Source organism: Mesoplodon bidens (genome assembly GCF_964165515.1).
Source record: "Mesoplodon bidens genome assembly, contig: HAP1_SCAFFOLD_451, whole genome shotgun sequence".
Taxonomy (NCBI): Eukaryota; Metazoa; Chordata; class Mammalia; order Artiodactyla; family Ziphiidae; genus Mesoplodon; species Mesoplodon bidens.
Window position 1 is genome coordinate 37,175 of NW_027671878.1, and position 23,437 is coordinate 60,611.

The 23,437-nt window shown below is 49.8% G+C and overlaps 2 protein-coding genes across 2 annotated transcripts; one reads left to right on the top strand and one right to left on the bottom strand.

Annotated features, from left to right (window-relative positions):
* Positions 1–873: 873 nt before the first annotated feature.
* LOC308610872 (ferritin heavy chain-like) lies at positions 874–1,287 on the bottom strand (the record flags this gene model as incomplete). Its single annotated transcript, XM_081259873.1, has 1 exon — positions 874–1,287. The coding sequence occupies one exon, from the start codon at positions 1,285–1,287 to the stop codon at positions 874–876; it is 414 nt and encodes a 137-aa protein (XP_081115999.1).
* On the top strand, positions 1,286–21,553 carry LOC308610875 (BCL-6 corepressor-like; the record flags this gene model as incomplete). The annotated part of the gene is made up of 10 exons (XM_081259875.1): positions 1,286–1,332; positions 3,429–3,706; positions 8,252–8,497; positions 9,747–9,928; positions 10,146–10,409; positions 15,296–15,462; positions 16,613–16,758; positions 17,431–17,587; positions 19,013–19,300; positions 20,819–21,553. 10 exons carry the CDS (start codon positions 1,286–1,288, stop codon positions 20,853–20,855), a joined length of 1,812 nt encoding a protein of 603 aa, XP_081116001.1. The 3' UTR covers positions 20,856–21,553.
* Positions 21,554–23,437: the final 1,884 nt, after the last annotated feature.

A 23,437-nucleotide genomic window follows, 5' to 3' on the forward strand; every position in this document is an offset into this window, starting at 1 on the left:
TAACACTCATTTTTCCATTATCACTGTTGCCCAGAGTGAACTTGTCAAAGAGATACTCCACCATTCAGACTTCCAAACCCCTCCACCCCCCATCTTGCTACTCATACTTAACCATTAGTATTTGCATAATTAATGCACATAAACATGTCAGGTGAAACTGAAGACACCCTTTATTTTAATTCCTGCCCAATCCCATTCCCTTCACTTGTTCCCCAGAGGCAACTGCAATCATGATTTTCAGGCTATGGTTCTATACTTTCACTATGCACATGCACCCACATTCACCAGGTACCCCTACCTCACCCCACGCCACCCCAGTCTACCCCCATATACCTACATTATTTATAAGGGGAAGACTGATTTTGTGTTTTCCAGGGCCCCATGGAACACCTTCTCCCTCCCACTATGGAGATCCTGAGCTGCATCTGGTTGGGGTATGGCTGTGTTCAGAAACTCCTGGATACCTGTTTTAAAACTTAAAAAATGAGAGATTTGCCCACATGAATCAACCAGAGACCTTTATTTATTTATGAACCAATAACTTTATTGGAAGAAATGGAAAAACTGGAAGAAAAAAACTTAAGTGATAAAGTCCAGGAAAAGAGAGTCCTGCCCTTGTTGCCAAAAAAAAAACAGAACCAAAACTTAAGTGAACTTCTTCTGCAAGGGCACTCTTGCCGTCTGCATGGCAGGCATGGTGACCAGGGCTCTGGTCACCCCGTGGCTCTGGGGAAGTCCAGTCCAGGCTCAGTTCTTCTTGTCGCTGTCACCCAGGGTGAGCTTGTCAAAGAGTTACCCTGCCAGCTCGACGTCTGGGGCCCCCATCATGCTCAGGGTGGTGACATGACCCTCCAGCTGTCTGATGAGCGCCACCTACTGGCTGAGGTAGTGAGTTGCCAGGAAGTGGAGCAGGTGGGGGTCGCACTTGTCGGTGGCCAGCTGGTGCAGTGGAGCCGGCTCCGGGTCGACCACTTGCTTCTCCAGGAACAAGGCGCACTTCATGGCCTTGAGGCTGCTCTTGCACTCGTCACTGACTGGCTTCCTGATGTCTTGGAAGTTGAGGCGGCCCCCCGCGCTGGTTCTGCAGGCGCTTCGGGACCTGGGCCCACAGTGGCGCAGGAAGAACCGGCTGAAGTGCTTCAAGGCCACGTCGTCGCGGTGGAGGTAAAAGGCCGCGGCCAGGCCCACGAAAGAGGCGTGGAGCTCCAGGGTGAAATGACTGTTGACGGCGGCCTCGCAGTCGGCGTGGTAGCTCTGGCGCACCTGCGAGGGCGGCGCGGGCAGCATGGTGGGTGTGAAGGCCAAGGTGAAGGCGAAGCCGCGGGGCCTGCGGTACCTGTCTCGGAGTCCCTTTCACGTGATTTAGCAATTTCCTTCGTCTTGGGTAAGTGCAGACTTCTCTTTTGTTTGTCAGAAAACAAAAGGCTTAGGTGTATTCTTAGAGAAAGAGCTTAACTGTGTGGATGTATTTATCCCCTCCAGCCTCATTTGTCCTTTCACTGCCACTCAGCAAGCATTTTTTGTAACGCCTCAATTATGTTGTGTGGAATGAGCCACAGTGGTAGGAAATACCATTGATCTCAAATTATCTTTCATTCATTCATTCAGTAAATATTTATTGATTACTTAATATGGCCCAGGCACTGGTATGGGATTTGGGCATATATTAGTAACAGAGAGACAAAGTCTGTTCCCATGAGGTTTGTATTCTAGTGGAGAAGCAGACCAAAACAAAACAAAACAAAAAACTACTGTTTTTCTCCCTTTCTTGTCTCCAGTAAATACGTATAAGATATTACACATGTATATGATATTAAAAAGTCAATATTTTCTTAGAAGTTAAGGATGTTCTAGTGGAAGACATAAGACCAATCTAGGTATTTATAATTAATTAATTCAACAGCCATTTCTAGACAGTATTCCAAATATGTGTAATAATATTTTGTGTTTGACTCTGGAGATACACAGAAGAATCAGACATGGTCTCTGTTCTCAAGGTACAAGAAAGAGTGATGGACTGTTTTAAGTGCTCTCAATGGTTTTAAAGTTTTTGGATAAAATAGCTGTTTTCACTTACAGTTTTATTACCATGACTTTGACTAATGTACTTTTTTGGGGGGTCCCTTTATTTCTCTTTGAAAGCTCATGCTGTGCTATAATCATTGTTTATGAAGGAAGCAAAGGATCAAATATCAACTGTCACTTTGTACACTTATCTAAGCAATTTTAGAGGCATTTAATTGTTGAGTCTGTAAAGAAATAGAATAATAACAATGTCTATTTGATAAGTTGATGTTAATGATAGGATCATACATTAGAGATGGAAAAGAACTACATGATCAGTTTCTCAGTGAAATAAAATTGTATTCTATGTTTGCTTAACACCAGTGTTTAGTCTTAATATAATTGCAATCTTTCAAAAATTTCCTTGGAATAGTCCATTGTAGGCTTCACTGGAAGAATCTATTTAAATAGAAGAAATCTTGATTTTGTAGGACATTTTCTCCTTATGTCCCAAGATCATTTAATAATTAATTTATCTGGACAACTTTACTCTTCAAATATTAAAATAATACTATTGAATGGTTCTATGTATACTAAGGGGTGATAATGGTGTTTCTCAGATTTTTTATCCCTCATCATTACTCCCTAGGTTAGAAGATAATGTTAAAATACATGTTATAACTAAGAGAAACCTAAGGTTTAAAATCTAACTTTTTAAAGGGAAATCAATAAACTAGCATGAACTGGAACCTCAAATTTCCATGAAGGAAATATACATATATCTAAACAAAAACATTGCATCCAGTTTTTCTTTAATGAGGAATGTAAAGCTAAATACAAACACAGAATGAAAAAACTTCAGAGCAGATGATGTTTTTAGAAAAATTTTAAATTTTATTTTTTAAATGTATTTATTTTATTTTTAAATTTTTGGCTGCATTGGGTCTTTGTTGGATGTGGGCTTTCTCTAGTTGCAACGAGTGGGGGCTACTCTTTGTTGCAGTGCATGGGCGTCTCATTGCGATGGCCTCTCTTGTTACGGAGCATGGGCTCTAGGTGCTTGGGCTTCAGTAGTTGTGACATGCCGGCTCAGTAGTTGTGGCAGATGGGCTTAGCTGCTCCGTGTCATGTGGGATCTTCCCGGACCAGGGCTCAAACGGATGTTCCCTGCATTGGCAGGTGGTTTCTTAAGCACTGTGCCACCAGGGAAGCCCCCGAAATTAAAAAAATTTGATAATCAAATTTTATAGTTTATAACTTGGTCTGTGCTAAGATAATGTCTTTTAAAATATCACTATAGGACTATAAGATGAAGGTTTCTTTGAAATGTTTGTGGTCAGTGTTGGTATTATGTTAGAGATGAGCATCATTGTGTTCTGTGGAGGCTCGTTTGCAGTCATGAGGAGCTGACACCACGCTCCCAGGCCGTGGGATCAACGAGGCCGTTCTTCCCACCAGACGGCTGTGTTCTGTTCTGGAGGCCGAACTGGAGAGAAAGCTCGTGTTGGCCTCGAGTCACACTCTGCGGTCCCCTCAGCTGCTCCCCCACTGGGGTTGACTTCGGGCTTGGCCCTCGAGACTTCCTGGGCTAATGAGATGCGTTGGCAGCAAGTGGAGGTCTTTCTCCCGCTTTCTTCAGTGTGCGTGCTGGTGGCCTGTGGCCTGCAGCCTGCTCCGGACCCCAGAAACCTTACCGGTGATGGTGAGTGAGGGCACCTCGGTGAACGTCGAGGACAGGGTGGGCGTGACATCCTCCTGAGACGGGACGGTCGGGGGTGGTGGGCACGTTTGGGAGGCCCAGGCCCTTGGACCCAGTCGTAGGGTCGGCGTTGGCCCGCACGCTTAGGTCGTGGGTGCCTGATGCAGTTCGGGAGAATTGTGGTCAGCAGCAGCGTGTGCTTCTCTCTGCTGCTTGGAGCACTGCCCTCCCCCAGCTCATCTTTGGGGTCAGACAAAGGCCTGTGGCCAGGGTTCTGGGTAAGCCACACTGGGACCGGTGTGTCCCACGTGGCTCCCGTAGAAGGGGATTTCTGGGGCTAGTCAGTGGCGGCCTTACCCGAGGGATGGGGCTCTCGATGTGCCTGGAGTAGACGATTCCGAGCTCCTCCCCCTCGGGATTGGAATGAAAAACGGAGGGTCCAGGCCACCCTGGAGTGAAGCAGCAAGAAGGCCTCCCTCCTTGCCTGTGCTCACAGCTGACATGCAGCCCTTACCCTCCCGAGTGGCCTCATAACTCAGCTCTTGGGAAGTTTCTCAGAGAGATGTGGTAAAAGTGGGCAAGGCCAAGTTCACGGGGATGCACTTTTCTGAGGATGGGATCTGCCTGTTCTGGGTGGACGGTGAGGGAGGCTGGAGGAAGGCAGCGGGCAGTTAACCGGCCTCGAGTCTTCTCGCCCTTTTCTCCAGCAACGTGGCCAAACCCAGGGTGGCCGCTGCCCTTCACGTCTCAGTGGCCTCACCCGCCCTTCTTCCCAGAGACGTTTGTGTGCGTCCTTCCCAGTCTTTCCTGCTGAGCGTGGAGACGAGAACTCGGTGTGGCTGATGGGGAGCAGGGCCTGAGCCCCAGATGATTCCGAAAGCCCCCTCCCCCCACCGCCTGCCTCCAATCTCAGACTCACCGACGGGTCTCTTCCTGGAGCACCCGGGACATGGCCCAGTGAGCCATGAATGGCCACCATGGGAGGGCAGGAGAAGGGTTGGGGAAGGTGAGGGGCTCCGTTTGAAAGGTTGGGGCAACGGAGGTGGGTTCCCCACCCACCCTCTGTCTTGTAGAAACGTGGGGTTTGTAAATAGCTGGTCAGGAAAGGTCACCTGAAGGGGCCACTGTTCTTACTGCGGCCTCCACGTCCAAGGCCCAGCAGGTGTTCACTCCATTCAGCTGGATATGAATGGGCCTTCTTGTTCTTGGGCCATCATGTCTTGAGCTGATATGGGCTCAGGTCCTTCTCATGGGTGTAGGTGTGGCCGAGAGCCGAGCTGTGAGCACATGGGAGCTGGGGCGGGGATTTGGGGCGGGCAGGGGTCACAGAGAGGGTCCAGGATGCCTTCAAGATGCCTTCCCCCTTCTGAGGCAGCCCCTACCCATGGAGGGCCCAGGAGCTTCCAAGGTGGTGGGTGCTGTTTGCGTGGCCCTGGTTGTCCTGGTGCGGGTGCATCTTGTTGCTAGGGGCTTGTTTAAAAAAAGGAATTAACTTGAAAACACAGTGGCCGAGATACTCATTTATTCTTTATGATCACATGGGTGGCTGAGTGAAATTTTTATTTTGGAAGTTCACCAGAGTTTGGAGGTTCCTCAGACTTGGAAGTTCATCACTAGGAACCCTCAGTGGCATTTGAAGATGGGGCGGGGCAAGGTGGCACTGGTCCCTTCCTTCTCAAACTTGGAGTAACCATCTCCCTTGCCAAGCACTTGGCTGGGACAGGCCTAGGACCTGCTCAGTGGCAGTGCCTGGCCAGGAGCTGGAGGAAGCCTCAGTCGAGGGGCTTCATGAAACTTCTTTGCTCAGGGAACTTCTCTTCCAGCTGAGCACTTGCACGTTTGTAAACTACTTTGGAACAGAGATCCCCTGCACTCCTTGTGTAGCGGGTGTAACTTTGAACAAGGTTAGCCCTGACTGGAGGTGCTATTATAGTTAAGCTACAGAGAAGGGGATTTTAATCCTGGGGAGCCTTCCAGCAAGTCAGAACCCTCTCACCTTGTTTAGGCCTCACTGGGCATGGCTCAACAGTGGTGAGGGTGCTTTGCTGCCACAGTGACTTGTAAATGTTGCTGTGGTGATGCTTCTGTGAGGTGATGCTATGGTACAATCATAATGAATTTGGGATATATGTGCTGTGAGTCATAGGACCATGCTGCAGGGACCACGTTCACATCTTGCTTAGACTGGGTGACCAAGGGCACATGGCTTCCCACTTTTAGAAGGGCCAAAAGTAGCAATGATGGCAAAGCCTGATGGTTAGGATCCCCGTGTATCTATTTATCTCCCCATCTCCTTTGCCCTCAAGGGTCATCCTCCTGTGGGTCGTGGTTAGAACAGTCTTTGAGAAGCTCCAAGTGACACGGAGCCTCTACCCCATAGCTGGTGGCCATGGGCATCTTGGGCAGTCGGGGTGGGCGTCCTTCAGGGTTATTACTGGCCTGGGTAAGGTCACACTAGCGTAAGGTCTTGGGGGGCCTTAGCTGAGGGGAATTGAGATCTTTGCCCTAAAAGGCTCCGGGGTTGGGGGAAGGGTGGATGGACCTAGTTTGGAAAAAGAAACTTTCAAATTGGACATGGAGGTTCTTAAGGTAGCCCTTCCATTCCTCCATGGATCCCCTCCCACGGAGCTTTTAGGGAAGGCTGATTGGACCAGAGAAGTCCAATGGTGTAACCAGCAGGGCTCACCTCTTAAAATTTCCTACATTTCAGGCCTGAGATTCAGGCTGGTCTGAAAGTCTTGGCATCTTTTGGTTAAAGGGATTTTTCCAGCCTTTCTCTGTGCTGAGCCCGGCCCGTGATTATGAAGCCCACCCTGGAGGGAGGCTAGCAGTAACATTCCCACTTTACAAGTGAAGGGGGCCGAGTTGTAAAGCGGCGCCATTCCTGCCCGAGTGTTTAAGAGGGTCACAGAGCAGCCCGAGTGAGAGTTGCAGCACGCCGTCTTCACCGGGCCTGCAGTAGCCTGGGCTGCATCACCCGTAAGCACAGGCCAGGAGTTTGGGGTTTCTCCTGCTGCCATGACAGGAGACCCTCGCGGTTGGGGTGATTCCACCATTCCGGCAAGAGTAGATGGGGATCTCTCCCACCTTGGGATACCCTTGGAGAAAAGCTAAGTGTGTTCCACCATTGAGAACACAGGTCAGGCTAGCCCAGGCCAGGGTGAGGTTCATCCCCACAACTGGCTGCCATTAAATGCTGGGAATGCCCCCCAAGAGAGGCTGATCAGGGGACCAGCCGGCTGGGCAGAAGTGGGAGTGATACTTGAAGTGGTCTAGGGAGAGGAGGAGGAATGCGAGCAGCATGTGAGGGGTGTGTCCATGATTTCATCTAGAAAAACGGGCTGTGGGAGCTTAGCTCAGGTGTTAACGAAATACCAAACTCATACACCCACCCCCACCCCCGGCCGGTGATGGACACAGGGTCATCTTCGGGGAACTCTTTAACAGCACAGTGATCATTATGGAATTATTTGTGTGTTAGAAACAATGTGACTAGCAAAGAAGTTGAACTGTTTCTTTGGCTAGAGCAAAAGCGAGGAGTAATGTTAGGCTGGGGTGATTGGAGGAAAAGCCCCAAGTGGATGCTAGATTGAGCAGAGGGGGCAGGAGCAACACAGGCGGAGCTGGGGTGTGAGCAGTTCAGCCCTGCCCGCCGCCCCCCCACCCGCCCCCCCATGAAGGGGGTTGGAGTCTTGTCTTTGAAATGTCCTTAGATGCTTGTTGCCTGGGAAGGAAGGCGTGGAGACGTGCCAGGTGGGTGACTGGTGTCACTGAGGGCCTTCTTCCTAGACAGGAACTAGGAGCAGCCCCTCGATGGCAGTGAAATGCTTTTCCCCCCACGGGTGTGGAAGGAGGACAGACGGACTTGTAGCAATCTGGTTGAGTTCTTTGAAATTGCCCTTGACCCTTGTGTGTGCACCAGGAAGCCTTTCCTTTCCCTTTGCCAGGCTCCTCTTGCCTTGGTCTCCCCAGCTTCCCAGCCTCCCACCATTCTTTCCCTACCCTTTTTCTTCACCCTCGCCCCTGCTGACCCAAGTGAACATTGGTGCTATGTCTGTGTAGATGGCAGTTGGGGGCTATTTGGTCTGTTGATGACATCAGCCTTTTTTGTTTACTAGCAGCTGTTTCCATAGTCATTTGTAGTTCCGCCCTGATTGGTTGGATAGTCATTTGTAGCTCCGCCCTGATTGGTTGGATCTTACTGTGAAGTCACTCACCCCCCCTTTAAAAGTAAGCCACCTTGGAGAGTTAAGCAGTTAGGGAGTTATCTCACATGCCTATAGAGAGAGAGTGTAGATGCCTCACCTTGACCCTTGAAGGATGGATTGTGAGTGGGCTACACGCCTCATCTTCTGCTTTCTTTGCTGGCTGTGTTCAGCTGTCCTTCCTTTGGGACGTCTTTCTGAGGGTTTTGTGCTTCCAGCGTGTGAGGCCCCTGGTCTCCAAAGGGGGGTGGTCTGTTGGTAGCAGATTGCCTTGGGCATGGGGGTCCTGCCTGCTCCTGGTGACCTTTGTTCCCTCCTTTCCGGGTTGTCTCCCCTCCCCTAGGGGAGTGTTATGATGGAAGCAAACCTGACCCCTTCGGAGCCCCAGAAGACAGTGATCTTCCTGAGGACATGGACACGGAGCCCCCCAGAGAGTCCCTCACCGACCAGACGGCCCCGGACGCGTCACGCAGCCCCACCCTCAGGCTGAACAGAAAGCGCAAGGTCTCTGGCAATAGGAAGCACACTGAGACCACTGTGCTCCCGGAGAACTCTCTGCTGAAAGCCAAGCCGAGACGGGTCTCCAAAGGTGAGCTCGGTTTCGCTTCGGCCCGCAGGGCACCCTACGGAAGTCCTGGAGCGGAGCAGTGGAAAGTTCCAGTCCCACCCTGGAGCCCTGGGGGGAGCCACTTACACCTCCCCACCCCCCACCCCCCCAAAGCCAGGTGGCGGGGCTGGAGCCCAAAGGTGGCCAAAGGCAAATAGGCCCCCTCCCGAGACTTGGTGACAAGTTCCAGCCAACACAGTGACCACACCCCTCCCCTCCCCCACTCCTGTTAGTGATGTGTAAGACAGTTCATTCCCCGCCCTGGGGGGCTTCTTCATTAATTTGTAGTTATTTCTCCATTAGCTGACTGGCCTGAGAGGGAAATGACAAACAGTTCCTCTAACCGCTTAGAAGAGCCACATTATAGTGAGCTGACCAACCTGAGGTGTGCATTGAATTAACAGGGCTCCATCCCAGAAAGCAGCGCCGCTTGCTGCACATTAGAGAACGGCAGAAGCAGCAGGTGTCGGCAGCAGAGAGCAAACCTGGCCGGCAGGGCAGGAAGGAAGTGACCCAGGCGGTCCAGCCTGCGGTCACCCCCCAGGGCAATAGCATCTCCGAAGAGAAACCTGGCAGGAAAAGGGCAGAGGCCCAAAGCAACAGAAGCTGGTTGGAGGAGTCCCTTAAATGCAGTGACAATGAACAAGGTACGCACGGGGCGGGGGGCGCTCCTGGAGGGTGGATCACCCGCCCTCTGTGGGAAACGGCCCTGGAGGGGACCTGAGGGCCATCCAAGTTGACAAGAGTAGCGTATGGCGAGCGGGGAGTTTTCTTCATGAGGTCCTTTCAGCCTGCACACTTCTTATGGAATGGATAGTGAGGTGGGAGCTCGACTTCCTGGGCTGCTCCTCATCACCCAGCCCGCGGCTGGGCAGGAAGGGAAGTCTTGGGTGACCCCGGGCGCTTGTCAGTGCCCTCATTCCAGCCTCAGGCTGTCTGTCCCCAGTCGCCCTGTCCCGAGCACCCAGGCCCCCCATGGGTGGGGACGGGAGCGCACGAAGGGCTGGCTTCTGCCCTCTCTTGCGGCCCTTTGAAGCGACTTGCCATTTGGCGTTTCGTGGGTTAGCCCATTTGCCGGTTGAATGTGGGATAATTAAAATATTAGTGCTTTGAAAACATAATTGGTGTATCTTTAAAAACTGAAGCTGCTCCAACGATCAGTGCTAACAATGGGCTTTTCTTTCCTCACCGGCTACAACTGTGTAACGCCCGCTGCTTCTCCCCCTGACAGATGTGCTGTGCATGGACGAAGAAATGGATCGGCAGCCTTCGCCCCTGCCGCAGAAATACACCGACAACAGCGAGAAACCATCCGCGAAGCGACCGTGCAAAACCAAGCATTTGATCCCTCAGGAGCCCAGGCGGGGCTTGCCGCTGCCAGGGGACTCCTACGTGGACAATGCGGATGGCAAGGTACCTCTTGCCCCTGGCTCTCCCCCGCCCCCCGGGCCTCTGCAGGCACATCCCGCCTGCCTACTTCTCTGCTTCTGGGGACAAAGCTTTCCTTTTCCTGAACCCCTCCCCCAAAACGTCCCTGCCCCTTCCTAGGGGACGTGTCTCCTGGGTGGCGGTGAAGTTCCCAGCGAGTAAAAATGCAGCCCCTTCCTCGCGCCCCGCCTCCCTCAGACAGAGAGGAGGAAAAGTGCTTTCCTCCACTCAGGAGCGGCCTGAGCCCAGTTCCGACTATGATCTTTCGCCGGCCAAGCAGGACCAGAAGCCCTTGGACCGTTTGCAGCAATTGTTACCATCTTCCCAGGCCTCGCAGCTGACATGCTCAAGCTCCCCTCCAGAGACCACCCAGTCCCGCCCGATGCCACCAGAAGCGCGGAGACTTATTGTCAATAAGAACGCAGGCGACACCCTCCTACAGCAGGCCTCCCGGCTTGGCTACGAGGTGAGCATCCTTGTGGGTTCCCCGGATCAGGATCCACCGGCTGCTGCTCCTTGGGTGGGGGACACACTGGCTGGGGATGGGGGGCGGGTCTCAGAGCCCAGCCCCCTCCACGTGGCGGGCTGGGCTGGGTGTTCCAGCAGGGTGTTTGCGTTGGCTCCCGCTCACACTGCGGGCTCTTTGGTGGCTTGTTCAGTCGTGGTGTGAAAAGAAAGGCAGGCCTCTCTGATGTTCCGTTCCCGTTCAGGCAGGTAGGCTGCTTCGGCCAGTCCGGCTCACTTATCTCTGATATAAAATCTGACCTAACCCAGGGCTTGGCGACCAGGGGAATTTTAATGAGCCCTTTTGGATTCTGAATAGCAAGAAGGAGAGTAGTTATTAGCTCTACTAACTTGTGCTGTTTGGGGCAGAGTGATGCCCCTGTGGGGTAGCGGGTGGGAAGTGTCTGTGCAGAGTAGGGGTGGGAGTGGGGCAGACCTGAGCAGTCTCTTTCTGAGAGGGCACGGGAGCCGAGGGCTGATGGGCGGGGAGCAGGGCTTGAGCCTTGCACAAAACTCCCTGTCCACACTGCTGTATCCCAACCCAGCACGGCTGATGACAGTGATGGCCTCTATTGCTAGAGCAACATAGAAAGATAACTGATATCTGCCTAAGCCCGTGTGATCTGTAGTAACTCCTTTCACCCTTTTAACATGTTCACTTGGGAGTAACGCGTACTAGCCCACTCTCGGATGAGGAAACTGAGCCTCAGAGGGGTTAGCTGATACCCGTACAGGTAGCAATCCAGCAGTGCTCCACAGCCCACCACGCTCCTCAGCAAGACTGGCTCACACTGGAATTGCCCTTTTGACAGTTCAAAACCTCTGTGAGACAGATGACTCTCCATGCCCTGTGCAGTTCCCCCACCATACTTGTCAGTAGCAATTGTGATGTAATAGCCCACAGGGCAAAGGCATTTTTCTGTGCTGGCATCAGCCCTCTGGGAGTTGAATGGTGACAGTAAAACGCGGTGCAGCAGGCTGAGCGTGGAGGTGTGGCTGAGCACTGGGGTGGCAGGACCCAGGCTGGCCCGGAGCCCTGGCGCCCACACCCTCAGCCAGCTCTGTGCCCCTGTCCCCCGTCTCCCGTCGTGTCCCCCCACCCCGGTCCATAGTGCCGTGAGCCCTTGGAAGTGTGCCTGCCTTGGCCCTAAGGCATGACTGTGGGTGGGAAGTTGGAAGCACTAGGGCTATGCTTAGTTTGGGATGTTTTTTTGTTGTTGTTGTGGGTTGAATGTGCTGTTGTTTATATCTACACGTCTCTTGGAGACCTCTCCATTAGCTAGAGAGCACTTTGTGGTAGTTAGCGCAGTTACTTGCAGGTGAAGTCCAAGGAGCACCCAGTTGGTTTCCCAAGAGCTGAGAGCGGGCGCCTAGGAGGACAGAGCAGATGTTGCACATAGTGTTGAGCTAGACCCCCCCGTGGTTGAGAAGATAGTCTCCTTGCTTCCAGCAAACGCTGGAGGTCGGGGGGAGACCCCTAACCCCAACTTTTGGGTTAGGGTTGAGAAAGTAGACTCCCGCTTCCAGCAAATGCTGGAGATGGGGGGGCGGGGTGCTGCTGCACCCGCCGTGGAGGGCGGGGCTCCGAGCCCCACCTGTGAGCTTGGCATCATTTCCAGCAGCCTCCCTTTGGGACCAGAGACGTCAAAAGACCCTCGTTGGTCCTCTAAGACAGTTTCCATTTTGGTTTGGTGGCTCTGAGGCCTGGACCAAGGGGCACTTGATCCATCCTTTTTTAGGCTACCTGGCCTTTGATTGCACAGGAAGCCTTGGGAATGTTTAGGGTCGGATTTGTTTTTTTCTTCAAATGTAAATTTCAATATGTAGATTCCACAGATCACCAGTGTTGATGCTGAACATTGTGACAAGTAGATGAACGCTTTCAACTTTGATTTCTCTGGGCAGAAATTTCTGGGATTTCTCTGGGCAGAATTTTAAATGTTGGGATGATGGCCCAGTTGGGAGATGTGGCAGCTTCAACCTTTTCAAATTGAAGGACAGTTTGCTTAAGCAGATAAGGGTGTGGTTTGGGAGGGTTTTCCTGAAGTTTTGTCTTCAGCATTCTTGGTTATTTTCTTCTGCTTAGCCAAAGATACCATGTGCAGTATAAAGGCTGTCTGAGCTTTATGTCATGATAATCTGGTTCTGGAAGTTTAGAAACACACTCTGGCTTCAGATCCGCGTTAAATAGATCACTTGCGTGGCCAAAGACCTCAAACCTTTCCCTCCTGGGAAAAAGGCTTCTATTTCTTAGGCTGAAACGCCCGTGTGCAACCACATGCTTGTGCCTTTAGCGGTGATGGTTAAATTTTCTATGAACTGATTAAGTCATGTTTTTCAAAAAGTTAATGAGGCATTTAATTAACAACGTCGGGCTTATGGCCTTTATGGTTACATTTTGCGGGTAATGGCATTCGGCTTATAGCCGCTGAACAGAGAGCTGTCCGACAAAAGCAGTTTGACTTTGCTTGGGAATGGCTGGGCTGCCCTTCAGACACTCCCGTTTATTTCTAGCGGAGAAAATAAACCAAGGAATGTGTTGCGTCGACAGACTCGCCCCGCCTCTTCACCTTTCAGTTAGAGAAAGTGTTGGTGGCGATGGTTGCCATCCATTTAGAGGCCATCACCCTCCTAGTTAGGATAGTGTAGTTAGCCCACTTGACCCCCAACAGAGAAGGCCTGTGGGATGCTCGTCACAGCTGGATTGCATCCCTCTAACTGGGGCCCTCTTGGGCCCTTTGAATCTTCCCAGCTGACCAGGTACCAAAGACCTGAGTTATAGGTCTAGTACTTGATGTTAATTGAACTTGGGGTTTAATATCTCTGGGCCTCAGTTTCCAAGTGTTGAATGAGGATGGTACTACCTTCCTTTCCTGGTAGCTCCTGGGTTCCTGTGGGTGACAGAAGACGTCCTCATCTGGGGAAATGAGAAGCACTGTGTAAATAGTGGGATCAACGTGGTTGAGTTAGGACAGCCCGTGGCAAAAAGTCTGACCTGGCCGTGGGGCTACTGCTGCCTCTGCTGCCATCTTCCGGGAGAAGAGAGTTGACTTACCCATCAGCTTGGACGGCCTTTCATTTCTAGGTACCCTTGAATCTGCCCTAGTAGTGATGAAGGTTTCCAGGTGAAGGCCATGATTGTCACAGCAAATAAACCCTGGGTTGAGTAAATTGATGTGTGCACAGCAGTTGGTGGCGTTCAGACCTGATCCCAGAGCCACGTGACAGGGCCTCTCCCTGGCTGGGGCACACAACTCATTAGCTTGCAGCCGTCCACTCAAGTCTGGCTAGTGAGGGCCTGCTAAAAGAGCAGCAGCTTCATGCGGTATCCTGGATACCAGGGCTCGGGGCAGGTGGCCTGGGAGCCCAGAGGATTGTGGGCTTTCTGGCAGGTTGGGATGTAAACGGAGAAACGCATTCGTGGGCGTGCCTTTTCTCTTCCTCCTCTTGTTTTGGAAGGGAGCTGCTGCAGTGACCTGAAGTAACAGGGCACCGATGGCCAGGTTTACCAGCATGCCCCATTGGGTTCACGTGGTAAGCAAATGGAACATTCTAGTTTGCTCCCAAGTGAGTGGTCACCTTTGATTGGCGTGTCCTCCAAAGGGCATAAAAGGTTTTACAGAACCCATCTCGCACTTATGAGCAGCTAGAATGACCCCCGTTTTAGGTTTAACAGATAAGTTACCTGAGAGATGTCACAAGGAGGCCTGTTCTGACCCCATCCCATCCCCCCTTACCCAGCAGACCATGTGTTGGGCCACATGCACGTTCTGCCTACTCCCAGCTCTCAGAACCTGACGGCTCTCTGCTGGGCACGATTTACCCAGTATTAACAGTATAACGTGTTTTCTGGTGGCAAATGCTTTCGATGTGTCTGAAAACTTTCTTAAGGTAATAAAACATTGAATAAGTTCCTGCTCTGCTTACTGGGAGTGGTTCATATTAATATTTTAACAAGCCAAAGAAATAAGGTTAATAACAGTGATTCTAATGCACAGTGTTGACACAGAACATCTCCGGGGGCGGGGGTGAACGTTTTATTTGATTCTTGAAACGTGGAGGTTGCAGCCTGTGGTGTATCAGGTTCCTGTCATTAACTTGGGGCACAATCAGTCTAAAATTTTCATATTTACTTGAGAGGGTGGAGTGAGGCAAAATAGAGGGTGGGGTTATTGGAGGCATTTTGTGTCATTCCTCGAGGATGGAGGGAGAGAGCTTCTCTTTAACTCTACTTAACGTACAGACAAGAGCATCTGAGGCCCAGGTTCTGATTTGGGTTCTTAACAAGGGTTGCGAGGATGTAGGTGACCTGGGTGTCCCTGCTTCTCTAAGCTGGGGAATGTTCTCTGGCTGATTTAAGCTCTCTTTAAGTGTTGGTCATCCATACTTTGATCTAAACTTGTGTTATCGTCCACTGCCACTGACTGAACAGACCCATCAAGTGAGAATGGTCTGTGCTTGGCAATGTGTCATCTAAGATGTTAGCAGCCGTGACACCTCTGTACTGGTCACGTCGGCCCCTGGGCTGAGGGCTTCCATCGCTATCCGAATGCGTCCTCTCAGCAGCCCTGTGGAAGCTTGGAGAAGTTCAAGGGTAACTTGCCCATGGCCAGGCCACTGGTGCAGCAGAGCCTTAGACAACACTGTCTGCATCTCCAAGCCCTTCTCACGCACTCTCACCCCCCACCAGGATGCCTGCCGCCTGCCCGCGCCATGGTGGGCTTTTGGCCCCAAGGATGTATGCCTTTGAAAGTGGGCACCGGCAAGCTGTGGGGAGGTCACCCTTACAAGGTTCACTGTATGGTTGTCTGATGGTATCTCCTCTCCTCTCCTCTCCTCTCCCCGTAGGAAGTGGTCTTGTACTGCCTGGAGAACAAGATTTGTGATGTGAACCACCGCGACAACGCGGGTTACTGTGCCCTGCACGAGGCTTGTGCAAGAGGTTGGCTCAACATCGTACGACACCTCCTTGAATATGGCGCCGATGTCAACTGCAGTGCCCAGGATGGAACCGGGTCAGTGGCGGTCTTGCTCTTGGCGTGGCCCTGCTGGGGCATAGGCAGTGGTTCTCAGGGTGTGCGGGGAACCCCAGAAGGAAAGATGGAGAGTGAGTGCCATGTAAGCACACTGGTGGCGGAGTCCTCTAGAATGGAATCGGACAGATCTTTCTGGCAAATTTACATAGAACTTTAAAACTCTGTGACGCTCTTATGGACAGAAGTCCCTGAAAATGTTGAGCCTGCATGAATAATCAGGGGTGTTCTCTTTTAAGACCCTGGACTCTCCACCAGCGTCTGTTGAATCTCACTCTTGAACATATATGTGAGTTGAAAGTTGTAGGAGTACAGACAGGTCCAGTGGCAACTGGCTTGATAGGACCTGCCGTGTCCACCCACATCCCCGGGCCTGGCCCCCACTCTGTCCTTGACCTCGGTTTATTGGCCAGAGGCCCATGTCTGAGTCAGCCCAAGCATCTTCCTGGTTGTACCTGGGATGCCACCACGAGGCAGGGCACTGGGGCTTTCCTGACGGTCATAACATTAGCAAAACTGTAAGGTATTTGGTGGTTCATGGTTTCCAAATAGCATCCTTTCTGGATGGGACTGCGGACAGTGTTCCTGACCCCAGCGGACACGGGCAGGAGGACTCTGTATCCTCCTGAGAACTCGCCCTGCCTGTCGACTGCTTCTGGGCGAGAGGGTTGATCACTCATCTCCAAATTGGTTTCAGGAGAGGTTCCACTTTGCCCCTAGTTTCTTTTACCAACTGCACTTTTTGGGTTTTGTTTGTAATGGTGTAACAATGGCTTCTCGTATCTGCTTCCGTGGTGCTGGGGTTCTTCCCCCCACCCCGCCGTATGTTACCTTCTTACAGTCTGTCACTATTTAAGTTCATTGGAAACATTTTCATCGTGGCCTGAGTTCCTCCTTGGGCCATGCATTAAGAGAGATTTGCATTGAAGAATTAGGCCTGAGATGGTCCCTTCACCTGTCCCGTAAAGGGTTATGTGTTGAAATAACAGAGTAATTTGTTGCAGCGACCGTACACTCACCTCCTCGGTGAAATAGCGCGCCTACGAGGCTTGGCCGCACACGCTCGATTTTGCCCCGTGTCCTTAGAAGCAAGCGTCGCGTGCACAGGTGTAATCCCCCGCACCTCTCCTAGGCCTCTCCACGATGCTGTCAAGAATAATCATCTCGAAATTGTCCGCTTGCTCCTCTCCTACGGTGCTGTTCCTACCCTGGCTACGTACTCAGGTAGAACCATCAAGAAAGTGAACCACAGCGAACTTCTGGAGAAGTTCTTAACAGGTACGGCAGAGGTCAAGACACGGTCTTGTTCAAGCATCTAGACGGTGACTTCACAGCCTTTCACCTGGGTTCCCCCTACCCCCACCCCCCGTTTACTCTAAGTGACCCTTTACTGGGAAAAGCGGCCCAACGTTAGTCTGTCAAAGAAGAGATACGTACTTTGAGTTTTGCGAGGTGGGGGGCTGGAAAACTCTTGGCTAGCCAGGCTAGCTTTTGTTTGGCAGGCTGGGGCGGTGAGGCGGGCAGTCCCTCAGGAAGGCGGGTGGACGCGTGGGGAGGTTTCAGTCAGATACCTGGAGGCGTGTGCAGTGGGACTTGTCAGGAGGTGACACCAGCCCCAGCGTGAGATGTTCCCGAACTCCAGCAGCATTTGCCTCTTACCAGCAGGCGTTATCTTGTTTCTCTCTCTCTCTCTTCCCCCCCCCAACCTCTGCAGACTGTTGAAATAACCTGCAGGCTCCTGACGACGGTAGCCCCGGTTGCTCTTCGGAGTTCTCTGGCAGCTCTGTGTGTGCTGAACAGCCTTGTTCGTTTCAGTTGGGCTTCTGGGGGTGGTGGTGGTGCTGTGAGCAGGACTTGCTTGGGAAAGAATTTTTCCAGAGTCCTTTTTGGCGAACAGCTGGAATCTTGCTCCAGCTTACTGACCTCTCTCTTGTTTGTCCCCCCGGTTAGAACCAGATGATGAAAGTGGTTATGATGTTTTAGCAAATCCCGCAGGACCGGAGGACCAGGATGACAGCAACGAGGCCTATGGTGACCTATTGGAATCTGAATTTTCCGAAGACCCCCTTTTGCCGTGTTATAACGTCCAGGTGTCCGTCGCTCAGGGGTGAGCGTGGCCAGCATGTGGTCAAGAGCCAGCCCAGCTGCTCTGTGGGGTGGCAGGAGTTAGAAATCCCCTTCAGTAGATGAGGTTGGCTGGGTTGGGGGGTGAGTGAATTCCTCACCAAGTGTCCACCGACCTCACATAATGCAGTGGAACTTTTCCAGAAAAGTTTGTGGGGTGGGAGGGCTCCCCAGCCAACTGCCCTCATTGGAACACACCCCTAGAGCCCAAAGGACACGGGAGTCAGCGACTGCAATTGCACAGTTTCAGTCAGTAAACTCTTGGGGAAGGGATCCACCCCAAACGGCTACCATAGGGGCCTTCCAAGGCGCGTGAGGTCCACGGGACGATACTGATGTGTACCCGCTTCTCGTATAAGATTAGAGAAAGCCGTATGTGGCACCTGGGATCTTATGTGTCTTCAGATTTGCATAGATCGAGTCTTGTCCCCACGGTCGGGCCACTGTGCCCTATGACCAACCCTTCGGAGTGAACACATCAGGAGACCTTGCTCTGCTGTGTGTTGACCCCGGTGCTTAAGGAGTAGCATCCTCCTTGGACTCTGAGGCTGGGAACGTGTCTGCCCTTGTGGTGACATTCTATTCGGGATAGAGATGATAAAGCGTGGCAGGGTATCAGGAAGGATTGTACCACCTCCCTTCTCGAAAAAGCCTCACTCCCGGCAGCATTGAGAGGCAGGTTGGAGGTGTGGGAAAGGCAAGGAAAGCCAGGTGACCTCGAGTGTTTCTCATGCTCTCTCCGTGAGGGCCGGAGGAGAGGAGAGGTCAAAGAGGTGTTTGCCATCTCCCTTGGGTTGGCATACAGACTGGTTTTCCCCAGTGACTAGAACGGGGTGCACTTACTTGGAGAGGGGTGACCTGAGTTGTGACCAGAGCCAAGGCAGCACTGGGGTGGCCTGCAACGAGGCTCGTTCAGGGGCGCTGCTCCTGCTTTTGTCTAAGTTGGCTGGTCTGCCCTAGGTGGTCTCTTAACACATGCACATGAGTCCAGAGTTCCCCCGCTAGAAGTAGATCTTCCGGGCTTCCCTGGTGGCACAGTGGTTAAGAATCTGCCTGTCAGTTCAGGGGACACAGGTTCGAGCCCTGGTCTTGGAAGATCCCACATGCCACGGAGCAACTAAGCCTGTGCGCCACAGCTACTGAGCCTGCACTCTAGAGCCCGCGAGCCACAACTAGAGAAAGCCCGTGCGCAGCAACAGGCCCAATGCAGCCAAAAATAAATAAATAAATAAAATTAAAAAAAAAAAAGAAGAAGTAGACCTTCTAAGGACAGTGAGAAGTGGGGTGGGGGTGGGGTAATTAAAGTGGAAGTAGCAGGCCCTTTCACCGCCAGGAGACGGGTAGTTCATAGTTGGGAGCGCCTCTAATTTTGCCGGAAACTCAAACCACTGTCCTTTCTCTGGTGTAGGCCTCGTAACTGGCTGTTGCTCTCAGACCTGCTCAAGAAACTGCAAATGTCCTCCTGCATATTCCGCTGCAATTTCCCAAATGTGGAAATCGTCACCATCGCGGAGGCCGAGTTCTGCCGGCAAGTGTCAGCAAGTCTCTTATTCTCTTGCCCCAAAGACCTGGAGTCCTGTAATCCAGAAAGTAAGGAGCTCTTAGATCTGGTGGAGTTCACGAACGAGCTTCAGACTCTGCTGGGCTCATCCGTGGAGTGGATCCTCCCCAGAGACCTGGACTCAGACGACAACTGGTGAGCTCGCCAGGGCCCGCCGTGTACAGTGTGTCATGGTGTTAATCCTTGTGCATATGTGTCATAATACGACTATTTCTGTAAAGAAAGGACACTATGAGACACGACTCCAGTCGGAAGGACTTCATGTTTTTTTCTTTTTAAAATTTTAAGTCAGTTTTTATGAAGTTGTTAATAAAGTTTCTTTACTTTTCAATGTACACATGCTTTGGAATATGTTTGTTTTTACTCGGAACAATTGTTTCTTTTCTTTTTTAAGGAGAAAAAAAAAAAGGCAAAGGAGCTCCACACTTTGACTTAATTTCATACAAAGCTCCGACGACAGAGGCCATAACTGTTGAGAGTTGCTTTTGGGGCAAATTAAACCAGTAAAATTTTAAACTCTTCCTCCATATTAAAGGGATTGAATAAATTGGCCACTTTGGTGTACCTGTGTCCTGCGAATTGTCCAGTTGGAGATGGAGGTTTAGAAAGTGAGTTTCAGTCTTGTTTAAGTCTCTTCCCATCAGACTGGTGTCGTGATTTCCTACACACCATGTTACTTCCTGTCTACCTTTCCTTGGTGTTGTTCATGCCTGGATTGTCTCCTGTACCTGCTCAAACCTTGGTCCATTCTCATTTGTGCCATGGAAGTTTGTCATGCCGGATACTGTCAGAACTAATTTTACTTAAGTTTGCGTTAAGGTGCAAAGCACATGTTTTGTATATTTTCTGTTTTTTGTGTTTGTGTATATTTTATGGTTTCGCTTCAAGAAATATTATGGGAAGGGAAATAGCAAGATGTAAAGAGCCAAAAAGTCATCATTCTCTTTCAATTGTTAGAACATCTATCTGCAATCATAATTATGATGCACTGTGGTATGTGTTAAAATAGTAAATACATGTAACGTCCCGTAGGAGCAGCAAACTCAGTGGTGTTGGTGAGGGTGTGTCATGGAAGTAATTACAACGCAGGTGACTGTTGGTTGGGGTCCTGCAACATTAGTGTGCCTTCCCTGTGTCCAGTAGTGGTCTGGAGGGGTCAGGAAGCCTGCCTTTGAATTTGAGGGAACAGAGGGTTTGAGGTCCGCTCTCTTCTATTGCTCTAGTACACTGCACAGCAGCAGTATACTGGGTTTATAGTTGACGTTTAAATCGCTGATTGATCATTAAGATTGGGATGTATCTTTGGAAATGAAAATAGGAAGAATCGTATGCTTTTTCTTTTTTTTCCTATATCTGAAAAGGTATGTAGTACTTTGCTGAGTGGTTGGGAATCAAGTTTGCAGTATTCAGTGTATTCAGTTTTAGTATCTAAGTAGAATTAAACTGTTGCTGTAAACTGGAATAGCACTTTGTTACTGACAAGTTTTAGAATGCATCTGTTCGTCAATTACCTGTTTGGGAAGATTGTAGTTAATGATTTTGAGAATGTGGCTATAAACTTCCAACTGTCTCAAGAAAAGCAAATAAGTCAAGATTGACAAATGTATAGGCTCTTCATCTTATTGTGTGTGTGGGTTTTTTTTTTCCTTTTAGTTATTTGTCAAGGTATAAAGAATTCTATCACACTTAAGACAAGTTAAGTAAACTTCACGGGGTGTATTCTGTCATGGCATGGAGCCGATCCCATGGCCTAGATCTTAAAGGTGATTTTATGTTTAAACTTTCATGAAAACATATGTGATTGAAACACATTAATATATTGATACAGAGGGCAGTTAATTTTTGTCTTTTTTTTGTGTGTGTGTGGTACTGTTGTGGCCTCTCCCATTGCGGAGCACAGGCTCTGGACGCACAGGCTCAGCGGCCATGGCTCACGGGCCTAGCCGCTCCGCGGCATGTGGGATCTTCCCGGACCGGGGCACGAACCCATGTCCCCTGCATTGGCAGGCGGACTCTCAACCACTGCGCCACCAGGGAAGCCCTAATTTTTGTCTTTTGATACATGTGAGCGCAGCTTTCATTTTGCTGAAAGAATGTGACCAGTTTTCAGTTTGGGATTCTACCATTTAGTAAAGATAGTCCACTTAATTTTAGAAATAGATTTAATATATAATACCTAATAATACTTTTATGAATGTTTTTTTACTGAAAACTTTTATTGTAATACTCTGAAGAAACTATGCCATTCTAGTCTTCAAGACTTAAATGAATCAAGTGTTTATTAGCTGTTGTAGTTTTTAAACTAATAAAAGTCAGTACATCAGCAATTTGTAAATACAGTTTTTAAAATAATGCCTTAACAACTTTACAGTGGTTATAATGACTGTATTTAGGCCTAAAGTTAGTTAATAATTTGACATGAAGGCTTTTTAATAGTTTGATGGTGCAGATCAGGGATAGGTAAACTCTGGCTGGTGGGCCAGATGCAGCCCGTCGCCTGGCTTTGTAAAGGAAGTTTTTCTGGAACATAGTCGCACCCGTTGTTTACATGGTAGTTATGGCTCCTTTCACCCTACACCAGTGGGGCAGAGTAGTTGCAACAGTAACTGTACAGCCCACAAATCTGGAAATGTTTAAATTTAGATTTTAAAAATTGAAGGGCCTCCCTGGTGGCGCAGTGGTTGAGAGTCCGCCTGCCGATGCAGGGGATGCGGGTTCGTGCCCCGGTCTGGGAGGATTCCACATGCCGCAGAGCAGCTGGGCCCGTGAGCCATGGCCGCTGGGCCTGCGCGTCCGGAGCCTGTGCTCCGCAACGGGAGAGGCCACAACAGTGAGAGGCCCGTGTACCGCAAAAAAATAAATAAATAAATAAATAAAAATTGAAAAATTCTTTGAGCCTATACAGGGCAAGTGCATTGACCCCTGAGGTAGAAAACAGTCAGGAACTTGGGTGCGGAAGCCAAATGGCCTAGGTTCAAATCCCCTTTCTCCCATTTCATAGCTAGTGACCATGGGCAAATCACTTAACCTCTATGCCTCCTTATGAGGTTTAAATGCACTTATTTGTATAAATAGTGCCTGGCACATACTAAGCGCTGTGTAAGTGATTGCTGTTGTTTCTGCTTGGAGTTTTAATAAGTTATTGTTAATAGAAAAATGACACTAATGATTTTCCTTTTAGAGTAACAAAGGCACTTTGAGTCTTTTACTTTTTCAGAAATGTAATAAGACTTTTTTCATTGACAGTCAGTGTTCCCTGTTACCAAAATTTACTTTATGAATATAAAGAATTGAATGTCTTCAGGACAGTACTTTTGCTTAAATGTCAAACCATTATTTTCCCAAGGTACATCAAACTGGCTCTGCATAGCCCAGGCCTCTAAAGCTTGTGTGCACACCCTAGGTAGCATGTGAGATACATTTTGTAAATATAGTTTTTTAAATAATGCTTGAGACTTCCCTGGCGGTCCAGCAGTTAACACTATGTGCTCCCAATGTAGGGGGCTTGGGTTCGATCCCTGCTCAAGGAACTAGATCCCAAGTGCCTGCCATAACTAAGAGCCCACATGCCACAGCTAAAAGATCCGGCATGCTGCAATTAAAGACCGGCACAGCCAAACAAGCAAACAAACAAACAAATAAATAAATAAATCTTTATAAAAAATAAGTAAAATAAAATAATGCCTTAGGAGTTAGGAAAAGAAAATATTAGAACATTTTTACCTTTGTATTATTTTTAAAAATCTGTGTAGTTTATCATGTACATAAATTATAGGTATGGAACTTTGTGTATATAATTTGTTAATAAATAAGATGCATATTAAAAAGTTTTCTTATGGTTTGCCCAGTCAGGTGTTTGGAGGCCATTGGAGGACAGGATGATGAAATATAGGGCCTCAGCAAAGATAGAATTTAGAACCAATTCCCTGACTTAGAAGATAAGGAAAATAATTCATAGACTGTAATTGAGTTGTCCAACTTTGCATAAGTGTTCAGAAACAGGAAATGCAGTGGCTAGAATCTAATCACTGACCAAGCAGAATCTGGGTCACTGGACTCGTAAACCAGAAGTGACTGTTGAATTTCTCAGGTTGATGCTCCTGGCATATATGCTTGATCTGTGTGTGTGTGTAAATCTCTGACAGAATAAGCCATACTCAGGCACACCCTGTTTCCTTATTCAAGCATCTTAATTTCATCCCATTAAATCTTTGAAGTATCCGACTACCAGAAGGCATGAAGAAACCTGGGCTGAGAGTCTTCATTCCAGGA